The sequence below is a fragment of the Terrapene carolina genome, unplaced genomic scaffold, assembly GCF_002925995.2.
Source record: "Terrapene carolina triunguis isolate 2854851 unplaced genomic scaffold, T_m_triunguis-2.0 Scaffold42, whole genome shotgun sequence".
Classification (NCBI taxonomy): Eukaryota; Metazoa; Chordata; order Testudines; family Emydidae; genus Terrapene; species Terrapene triunguis.
This window is the reverse complement of record NW_020664393.1, coordinates 24,126,193-24,137,735: the sequence shown is the minus strand read 5'-3', so window position 1 is coordinate 24,137,735 and position 11,543 is coordinate 24,126,193. Positions and strand designations below refer to the sequence as shown.

Sequence of the window (11,543 nt, the reverse complement as noted above, 5' to 3'; positions counted from 1 at the left end):
CCCTTCTTTGGTTCTCCAGCCTTCCTCTCACACTGGAGGGCAGGGAGGATAGTTTATTTTTTCCCCACACTCCGCTGTCAACCAGACGCCACTGTCAGCCCGCCTCGACCATCTTGAAACCAAAACCTCACTTACACACCCTTCATCTGACTAAAAGCTTTAGTAGGGGGACGTTTGATCTTCAACAGGAGTGTGAGAGCAGGGCCGGGGAGGTTCTCCTGTCTTCAACATCAGTCACATTTCTGTCTGCTGGGGCTGCCCTGCTCCGCAGGGATCCAGTCAGTTCCTCCCTGGCCGGACTGGGGAGCGCTCCACGTGGCTCCGCTCAGCTCCAAGGTAAACGTGCGGAAGCAGCACCAAGCTGGGGAAGCGGGGACCTCCCTCTGGGGCTCCATGGCACCGGGCAGCGTGCCAGCGCTGGGCTGCGGGGGGATATTCCCGGAACAGTGAGCGGGCGTTCGCAGGGGGCATGTCCCAGCCCCTCCCCTGGCCGCGGTTGGTTTGTGCTGGCAGCGGGGCTGGGTGAGGCGCTGCGCGGGGGCGGGACCGCAGGGGAAGAGGTGGCCGCCGAGCCGGGGGAGCCCGGTCACTTCCTCGCAGTCGGTTGCCGCGGAGTTTGCACGGGGCTCGCTCGGCGCCGAGCCGGGAGGTGAGGCTGGAGGCGGCGGCGCGGGGTGCGGCTTCTCGGCACAACTTCCCGGGTGGAGTCGGGTCTCTCTTGCAGCGGCGGCGGCGGCTTTGTTGCAGCCGCCACCTCTGGACTGGGGCAGCCCGATGAGCCGGGCGGGGCGCCGGTTCCGATGGGGATTCAGGTTTACCCCGGCGCGGGGAGCTTCCCCTGGGAGAGCAGGGAGGGGACAGCGGAGCCGGGCTGTGCCGGGTAAGGAGTGACCCCGGCGGGCTGCCCTGCGCGGGCTGGGGGGCACGAGTGAGGCTGGGGAGTCTCCCTTTATTGCGGGGGCTGCAAGGGGGGCGCTCCGCACGTCCGGCGAAGTGCTGCTGCTTTATCTGTCTCTTTGCTCCTTGCAGGTCTCGCTGGGGGTGAGGGGACGCCCCTCCCCCTCGCCCCGAAGAAGGGGAGCGGGTGGCTGCCTGCGAGGCGCCCCAGGCCCTGAGGCTGCGGCACCTCGGCCGTGAGAAGGGTGCCGTCTTGCTCCCCTCCTGCACGCCCCGGGGGCAGCGGAACGTATCCCGGGCGGAGAGTTTCTGTCCAGGCTCCCGCGGCGGGCAGCAGCGTCCGGATCCCGGCGAGCGCGAGGATGGCGGGGCGAGCTCGGCGGGGCGCTGCGCCCCCGGCCCCGGGCGGGGAGAGGCGGGCGGCGCTGGGGCTGCTGCTGCAGGTGCTGCTGGGCTGGGGCTCGGCTCAGCAGCCCGGCTCCTGCCCCGCGCCCTGCGAGTGTTCCGAGACGGCCCGGACGGTGAAGTGCGTGAACAGGAACCTCACGGCGGTGCCCCCGGACCTGCCGCCCTACGCGCGGCTCCTCTTCCTCACGGGCAACCGGCTCGCCAGCCTCCCGCCCGGCGCCTTCCTTTCGCCCGCGCTGCCCCAGCTCAGCCTCCTCAACCTGAGCGGCAGCCACCTGGAGCAGGTGGAGGCGGGCGCCTTCGCCAGCCTGCCCAGCCTGAGGCAGCTGGACCTGAGCGGCAACGCCCTGGCCAGGCTCAGCCCCGAGGCCTTCGGCAACGCCAGCAGCCCCCTGGAGAAGCTGAACCTCAGCAACTCCCTCAGCAACCAAAGCGCGGTGTCCGCCCTGGCCGAGCTGCTGGGCTCGGGGGTGCTGGGCAACCTGAGCCGCCTGGAGCTGGCCGACAACAGGCTGCTCTCCCTGCCTGCGGGCATGTTCTCCTCCCTGCCCAGCCTGCAGCACCTGGACCTGCGGAACAACTCCCTGGTGAGCTTGCAGGCCGCGACCTTCCACAGCCTGGCCCAGCTTCAGAGCCTCGACCTCAGCCACAACTCCCTGAAGTGCCTGAAGAACGCCACCATCGCCCAGCTCCGCAGCCGGCCCGCGCTCCGCAGGATCAGCCTGGACCACAACACCTGGGTCTGCGACTGCTGCATCGAGCACTTGGTGAGCTGGCTCAAGGAGAGCGACCAGGTGGAAGGGAAAGGGGCCTTGAAGTGTTCTTACCCTGACAAGATGCGGGACAAACCCCTGGTGAAGACCAACAGCTCAGACTTGGACTGTTCTGTGCCTGTAGACATCCAGTCCCAACTGCAAACTTCGTATGTCTTCTTAGGGATAGTGCTGGCTCTCATTGGAGCCATTTTTCTCCTAGTTTTGTATTTGAACCGAAAAGGAATCAAAAAGTGGATGTACAATATCAGAGATGCATGTAGGGATCACATGGAGGGATATCACTACAGATACGAGATGAATGCAGACCCCAGGTTAACAAACCTCAGCTCTAGTTCTGATGTATGAAGATACTCTATGGAAGCAGGGCAGGGCACAATAGCTATGCATGAAACGTAGACTTAAGCTTTACCCCCATGCTCACTTCCCCTCTCCCAGAGAAACAACAGATTTATTTGTGCCATGTGGGGAATATGCCTCCAGGTAATGTAAAGGTGATGACTATTTTCTGTTACCCTGAAACATTGAGCAATTGTGCATGGTGTTGGGCTGTACATAAGAAACGTGCTGCTATTCCCTCTCTTCCTCCCCTCCCGCCCCCACCTGTTTTTCTTTGAAACTTGCTCTCAATACTTATTTGAAACATTTTTCAAGATCTAAAGTGAAAAAGATCCTCTCTGATGTTCCCAAACTGCAAGAGCATATAAAATTTATCAATACAGATACTATCCAACAAAAGCTGCCTCAACTTTTTTGGGAAAGAAGCTTTATTCATCAATTACAGTTTTGTTCTTATGTATCCTAACTGAGAAGAAAATAATTTTATTCCATAAGCTACCTGCAGATTTAAAAAGCTCCTAACAACTCTGTACAAAGAAGCAACTAAAATAGTGAGCATGCACAAATACTTTGTAGTTTTACATGTTAGGGAAAACTTACAACCTCAATAAGCCGCTTACTCTTTTGTAAAGTTCTTTTTGATGGCAGTTTACATGAAAATAGGATGCTTTTTTAATATAAACTGCATATAAACTCAGTTTGAACTGTTAAATACTTCAATAAATGTTCTTACAAAGAACTACTGTTGTGCTGAAATTTGTTTAATGATAAAACTCTGAAATAAATGCATGGAAGTATAAGTTTGGGAAATATAAAGTTATTCACAAGTAGTTGTACCGTATTAATTCATGGAAAACAAATTCTGTTTTTATAGAACAGGGTCCAGTTTAGAGTCTGGTTATAAGTATTCACATGGCAATTTGTGAAACACCGTATAAGAATGTATAGATTCCACAGGGAGAACAGATTTCCCTTAGTAAAAAGCCCAGCAAACAAAACAAAAAACAAAGGCTAATGCTAGGTTCTCCCTTATCACTAAAATACTGCAAGATTATAAACAAATAAAAATTACGTGAAAACGTACACTGCAATTAAAAATCAAGTGTAATGATGCATGCTTAAAGCTTTAGAAAATTGCATCTAAACTATTGCTTTTAATTATAAAGTAGATTTTCCATAGTAAATTAAATGTTGACAAATCCTGAAGGCACAATTTGGCACATGAAACTTAATGTTTATTATTTGAAACTTGCAATCCTTGGGCAATACTGCAGTAATCAACACTGTGCATCATGTTTTGAGATCTGACCTAATTTTACTGCTTCTTACAACTACTAACAGGTGATCTTTAATAATAATTCTATACATGTTTGTGCTTGACATTTGCCTATGAGTGACATTTTGTTTAAATATTTATGCAAAATACATAAGGAAGGACTTTATCATATTGCCTAGTATTTAATTTTGATGGCACATATTGAAAGGATAGCAACTGAACCATCTGTAGCCACCAATAACCTAATGAGCTTTCTCTTGTAAACAGATTCTAAATGAAAGGGGACAGATTCACATTGAACTTTTAACACTTAATTTAATATTTCCGCTTGTTGGCTGAGCACTTCAATTATTTTATCTGACATTCTTAAACAATACTTAACATAACGTAATATAAAGTTTGTCTGGTACATAGATTATTTTTGCTTTTAATAGTGAAAATTGTAGTAGCTATATGCTTTTCATAAGACTTTTTATGAACTAGCTCAAACTAAGATATTGGGTAAAAAAAAAATATAAACTTAGTCTGACAGTTGTCACTATTTAAATGCAATTTTTTTTATCCCTGCAGCGTGACATTCTCAAAGTAACTAATTTGTTTTAAGACTAACTTCTGTAGCTTGAAATCATCAACATTCACTAAAACTGACATTTTGTTTTTAATGTACACAATTTTGAGAATAAGGAAAAGGGACGAACTCTCAAAATTTTGAGGAGTGTATTTTAAAACTAATGACCTATGATAGCTTCTCCTACTCTGATGATGAATATAAGGATCACAGAACACTAGGTTCAGTTTTCAGATTTAAAAAAAAACCTTCCCAAAAGTCAGTTAAAGTATTTAACAATAGTGCAATTAGTGTCTGAATAACTTGCTGTGCGACTACCAAAAAATTCCTTAAAGCTCATTACTTAGTAAATGCAAAATAGTTTGTGTTATAAGATAGTATTTTAGTTACATGACAAGCTATGTTGTATTGGTTATTTCAGAGATTGTCACCTTCCATGTGTTTGTACAGTGCCTAGAACAACGGGGCCTCAATGTCATTGGCCTGTAGGTACTACAGCTGTATATAATGTATAATAATAATTTCAAATATATACCAGCCAAGCAGTTTCCTGGAGGCGTGGCCTTTGTTAATAGATAAGTTAAAAATAAATACAGTAAAATATCAGTCTTTCATACATCGCTTATTAAGGATAGCTAATTGACTATCTTAGTCACATAATCTGTAACTAAGGAATTCAGCAAGTCCGTGTTTGTGTAGTGGAAAAGTGTCTCAATTGTACCAACATCTATTAGACTCAATGATTATCAGTGTTTTTGTATGATAGTCACTGTAGTAAAATTGTTGAGAGAATTGGTGACACCTGCTTTAAAAATAAGTTCTGCCATTTGCTTTCAAGTAGATTTATTAGTGTATGACCATTAGACTGTGACAGTGTCGTGTTATGCTGATACGCACCTAAAATGTTTGACCAATAATGAATGCTTTGGTGTTTTTGTAGAAACTAAAATGCATCTGATCTTTAAAATCTTTTCTATAAAATTCATGGTTGGAGCTTGTCTTCCTTTCCTATAAGAAATAGTTAGTACACAGAAGACAAGAATAAGATAGTTATAAAAGTGCTTCTGAATTTTTAAAAAGTGTACATTGTAAATGCTTTGGGATTGCAGGATTTTCTAAAGCGTACTCTTTCCCACTGCTTATCCTGCTTTGACACCTTAAATTTCACCTAATTACTACTTCCAAAGCAGTTTAATTGGTGGGAGGGCTATTTTATTCCTTCAGACTTTAATAAAAAGTATGCAGTATTAAATGCTTTCAACTTTTTTTTATATATATATAGGCAACAGCTGAAAGTTCCAAATGGGCTGGTTGTCATTGAGGTTTCATAGGAAAGAGCATCTGGCCTAAAGCAAGGGGGTAAGCTTCAAGAAGGATGAGTAGCCAAGAATCAAAAAGGATAAATAGTATTAGATTAAGGGGTCTGTTGCTGTCCTAAAAGTAGTATAATTATAACAAGCTTAATCTTCTTTAAGAGAGGGAAGTAAAGTGAAGCTGGGAGTTAGAAGAATTTTAGTATGCTTCTCATAAATATGAAGAAGTGTAGTTTGAATAAATTGTCATTGTCCATTCAGGGACAGAAAATTCCCCAACTCTTCCTAAGCCCAGTCAGCTGTTAGGTAGCTAAACATTTCATATGTTCAGCAAAACAGTGCATGACTGCTAGATTAAAACGCCAAAAGTAATCAGAATTTTTATACACCTGTTTTTAAATCTTTTCTTGTTGGCTAGTTTAACTTTTAAGCATGGCTAATAATGCCCTTCTAACAGATAATCAGGTGAAGCCATCAGTCCAAACCAATATACAGTACTGGCCAAAGCTGCCATTGGACTTGGAGTTATACATAGACATGATGGTAACATTTGAAGTTTTGTTGCACTGAGAGCTAAAGCTCTAATTTTATAACTAACAGGTGTTTTCAATGAGAATTTGTTATAGATCTATAGTGTGAGTAAGTATACTGTTTCTCCTTTTTCTCATTCCCCAGAAATCCATTTGTAGGTATATATAATGAAAGGGTTTCACAAACAGAAAATCAGTCTGAGTACAACTGCATTTTGAGATTCACCGTTGTCATTTGCTCATAAGTTTTTATACTAAAAGGGCCCTTGTCAAGGTTGACAGGACCAAAACTTGACACACACTTTTTCCTCTCTGCAGCAGCTGAGTGTTCATGAGCAACCGCACAATAACTCTGAACTTGTGATGGAGGAAAATAACATTTGGTAAGACATTTTAAATTCCAAGCTTCCAAATTAATTTTATCTACTGTGATGGAGGGCGAGGGGTTAAAAAGATAAATTGTTTTTAAAACTATGAAAGAGACCTTGATTATACCCATTTTAAACTTGTCAGCAATGATAATCCCAACACAGCTGATAGATGCAATTATTGATTGATATCAGATAGCGTTCTTACACTGTTGGAGACCCATGGGCTTTCTTATTGTGGACTGTCTTCCTGGGTCTACACGCATCTTATTTCTAACGAGCTACGGCAGCAAGATTTTTGTGCAAAGCAAGTAGAGCTAGGTTCTTGTAACGTTCTTAATGCAGGTGTTTCACCTGTGACATTTTTGGTGTGGCATAGTGGAATATAGATGTATATAGCATCAAACGTATGTGATCCTTTACAAACAGATTTACATGTTTTCTGCCCGAATGGGCTTTGAGTGCTCTTTTAAGTGCAAGTTCTTTTAAATTAGCAAACCAACAAACTTGCAGTCTTTAAGACTGCTGAACATTATGATGTTCTGGGCCTGCTGCAGTTTCTATTAAATCAGTGGAGACTCCCATTGAATTCAGTTAGATTTAGATATCTCTAATGTAATCAATATAAATCAAAATAATAAAAATGGGGAATGATTAAGCTACTAAAGGTTATTTTAATAGATATATTGTAGCTCTTTAAAAATAGTAATTATTTACATTTTTCCCCAAAGCATTCATTGGACAGCATTTTCCTCTTTTGGAAAATGGTGAAATAATGTGTCTCTTGAGTTTGAGTTCTCTAAAATTATGCATGACATAACATCTAGCATCCAAACAAACTAGTAGTGATATTTTAATAGACATTGTGGTGAAAGATTTAGAAAGTTAGTCTGATTATTCTAGAAAATCTTATGCATGGAAGAGACTTGTAAAATCTTTAGATTCAGGGCATGTGCAAATTGAAGCTATGTTTTATTATAAAGAATGATTGTTGAACAAAGACATGTTGGTTTTGCTACCAGATCACTTATAAATGTTGCGTGCTCTCTCTTGATTTATCTACTTTAAATTTTATAGGCAATGCTGGATTGTGGTTTTAAATAAGAATGTAATTTTTCTTTATAGTAGAGATTATGGATGTGGTACCAATTTTCATTAACTAGTACTGATAAAAGCCATTTATGTGCAAACTGCATGACTTTTACTTGCTTAAAAAAAAAAATTGACAAGTGATTTAAGGGATTGTGGCCTAATTATTCTTGTTGTTTTGAATGTAATGTGATAGCTTTCTGCTTTTTAAGCTTAATATGTGCAGTACTTTCCAAGTTGCATATTGATTTTTAACACTATTAATGATGATGGATTTTCAGGTTTTTAATGGTTAGATAAAAAAAATCTGTATTTTACGGTCTGCAAATATATATTTACATATAAAGAAATTATGGTGACTGATAGTGTCAATTCTCTTACTATGGGGAAATTATAAAAGAAAAATTGCCATGAGTTCTGCCTACACAGAGGTTGCAGGCTCAGTCACTTAAAACAACAACCACCACCAAAAAACACCTTTTCCCTTGTGAATAAATCTCTTTTTAAAAATCCCTATTTTTTAGGAATATTTTAGATTGTGACAAAGTGGAAATAAAAGTGAAGGTTGCTGTTTCATCTTCTGAGACGTTGATATTGCAGAGGGTTGAGGTCATTATAGTACTGTTGTGTTTTTTGTTAAAATACATTGGCACAAGAATAAACCAGAATACATGGTCAGTCTTAGCTCTAACTTTCTTTGTTTGTTTTGTTTCATTCTTAGTGTTAACTCAGCACAGAAAGATGCTTAAATGTAAACATATTGGGGTCGTCTACATATTGGAGTTTTACAGTCTACAAACATCCAAACACTTATGTGTATGTTGAACTTTATTTACTAGCGTAGTCCCATTGAAGCCAATGGATTTGTTCATGAGTTTAATATAGGGAAATACTTTTGCTTTTAAGCATCTAAACAAAAATGCATTGTTGACACTATTAAAAGTAAAATACTCACTGTCAAAAGAGTTTGTGGCATCCATTATATTGGTTAATTAATGGGGAGATAGTTGTTTACTCCTAGGGATATTCTGCGCCACTGTGCATACGCAGAATTTATGTCCCTGGCAGATTTCTCTGCTTCCTTGCGGAAAAATGACTTTCTGATGGGAAAGCAAAGGGAAGCCTCAAGAGCGGTCATGAGACCCTCCCCAGCAGTATGTTTCGGGTGCCCAAGGCAGCCAACAGCGAGGTAAATCACTGTGAGGTAGGGGGCGGGACTGGAGAAGACCTGGCTGGTGGCTCCTACTCCGCACTGGGCTCAGCTGCTAGTCTCAGTTGGGCTGGGGAGGACGGGACTTCCTCTTCCCCCTGCATGGCATCTGGGGCCATGTCAGACCTACCCCCAAATTTCTACCCCAGCTGTAGGAAGCTCTGCAAATTCTCCCCCCTTCTCCTCCTCCCTGTGCTTCCTGCACCCATCACTCCTCAGCTGCAGGGGGAGGGATCTTTGTACAGGGAGCTGCTCCCCATGCATCCAGACTTCCTCCTACCCAGACCCTCTTGCCAAGCCTCACCATCCCAATGAGCCACCTGGATTCCCACCCTACCAAGGCCCAACCAGCTGCACCTGGATCCCCACCCCTTTGAGCCCCACTCCCCCAGCATCTGGACCCACCCACTGAGCATCCCACACCCAGGCCCCACCTCTGAGCTCTATTCCCCCCACACCCAGAACCTCCCCTGTTGAGCCTCAACTACCTTCACCTGGACCCCCCTGCAAAGTCCCATTACTGTTGCACCCAGAACCCTCCAACAAGCCCCTGTACATTCAGATCCTCGCCCGCTCCCGGATCCCCCACTGAGCTGTCTGCACCCAGACTGCCCCCCACAGAACCCTCTCAACCCACACTAAGCCCCTCCACACTTGGATCCTGTCTTGCTGAGCCTGTCTGTCCACAGCTGGTGCACCTGGCACAGAAGGGCAGAGCCCTGGGGTGTTTCTGGGGCAGGCCTGGTCCTTGCACTGTGTCAGGGTTGGGTGCAGCCTCACCGCTGAGTCCGTGATCCGGGGGGAGCTGCACAGTGATCTCCCACCTCTGTGCAGACAGTGGCCTGTGTTCCCCAGTGCCATGCTGGAGCCTCCACATTTATTTGACAAATAAAATTTGCAGAATTTTAAAATATCGTGCACACAATTTTAATTTTTTGGTGCAGAATGCCCTCAGGAATAGTTGTTGAAGCGACAGCCTGTCTCTTCTGCTTAACCAGTATTAGACTTTGGGAATATCACTTATGGCCTAGACTTTTCACAAATGCGGTACACCTATAACAGGGTGAATTGGCTTTAAATCACCAAGTGGAAAACCTCCATTTAAATCATTGATTTTTAATCAACTTTTCCATTTGTACTTGAGCTATTTGCTAAAGAAAGGTGTATTCTCATAGGTTGATATAACCATTAAATCATGTTGATTTACAATTTAATAGACCCTTTACACAAGATGTGGTACATCTTTTTGCTACACTAAAGCTATATAATGGCTTACATAAATATAGCTAAATAGTTTCACATTCTTATTAGCTGTACATTTTTAGTAGGTTAGAAAATAGTGACTGATGTTGCTTATTTACTAGATAATTTATCTTTTTGCTCATGATTTGTGTTAAGCTGCATTAGGATGGTAACTGAAATTTAAACACATAGCAACATATAAAATTTTAAACAGATCAAACTTAAATGTTTTTTAGATATATAAACTTCTCATCAAAACATGTTTCACATTTATAATTAAATGATTTATTAAACAGAGGAATTAACTATAGTCAGTGAATTAAATTATTCTTTCAGGTCAGCCTGGGAAAGTTTTCAAATATGGTTAAGTGAAAGTGACTGGAACTTTAAGATCCTACTCTCCTAAATCCTGATGAAGATGACACAATCTCTTAAATTATTTAGGCTGACCTATTGTGCCATATTTAGAAAGCTCAAAACTTAGCTCTTTTCCCCCTGATTCATTCTTTATATAGAAAGCAGCCTTTAAATCACATTTTTGATAGAGGCGCATGGATTCAGCATATTTATTTATTTAAATGTTTTAAGTTATAATAATTTTAGGCCGTAATACATGTGTATTAAATTCAGATTTTCTTTTAAAAAAATTTATATTAAAAAAAAAAATCCAATTTAAAAAAATCTGTTTTTTTTTCTCTCCCTCCCCCCCCCCATCCCCCCAAACCAACACTCACATTTTCCCCTCACTCTGCCTAGCGCTCTCAATGGAAGCTGCTGGTGCTTAAGAACCAATGCTTTCAAAAGTGACTAATGATTCCAGGTGCCCAGCTTGACACCTTTAAGGGGCTTGACTTTTGAAAAGTGCTGAAAATCAGGCCTCTGCAAATTGTCTTAAGTTGGGCATCCAAAACTTGAGCAATTCTAATCATCTTAAACATTTTTGGCCAACATCTCTGAAGATCAAGTTCGTGGCACCTCTGTGCCTCCATGTGAGAAAGCTGGTGAACAGTAGGTACCTCACAGAGATATTGAAAGTCTTAGGGCTGGTCCACACTGGGGCGGGGGATCGATATAGGAAACGCAACTTCAGCTACGAGAATAGCTGAAGTTTCCTATATCGAACTAAAAGTACCTACTTCGGGTCCACGCGGCGCAGGCAGGCTCCCCCGTCGACAGCGCTTCCTCCTCTCGGCGAGCAGGAGTTCCGCAGTTGACGGGGGAGCGCTTCTGGGATCAATCTATCGCGTCCAGATGAGACGCGATAAATCGATCCCAGAAGATCGATCTCTACCCGCCGAATTAGGCGGGTAGTGTGGACCAGCCCTCTGTTTGTGAAGCGCTTTGAGGTTCTTAGTTCTCTCTACTCCCTTTCTTGTTCCCTCTGCTCATTTAGTACAGCCTGCCTTTGTCCATTCCCAGAATCTTGCCACTGTCCATCAAGAGCCTTCTCTGTAATTTCTGGCATATGCAACGGCCTTCCTACATCTCTTGCCTCACTCACTCACCATCTATATTTTAAATGTTATATTC

At 43.3% G+C, this 11,543-nt stretch overlaps 1 protein-coding gene across 1 annotated transcript; it reads left to right on the top strand.

The window, feature by feature from the left end:
- The first annotated feature begins 1,259 nt into the window (after window positions 1-1,259).
- Window positions 1,260-3,320, top strand: TPBG (trophoblast glycoprotein). The gene has a single exon (XM_024193248.3). It carries the CDS (start codon window positions 1,260-1,262, stop codon window positions 2,424-2,426), a length of 1,167 nt encoding a protein of 388 aa, XP_024049016.2. The 3' UTR covers window positions 2,427-3,320.
- Window positions 3,321-11,543: the final 8,223 nt, after the last annotated feature.

What these genes read in the sequence shown, in the direction of transcription:
- TPBG (XM_024193248.3), top strand. Translation starts at nt 1,260, where the DNA reads ATGGCGGGGCGAGCTCGGCGGGGCGCTGCGCCCCCGGCCCCGGGCGGG.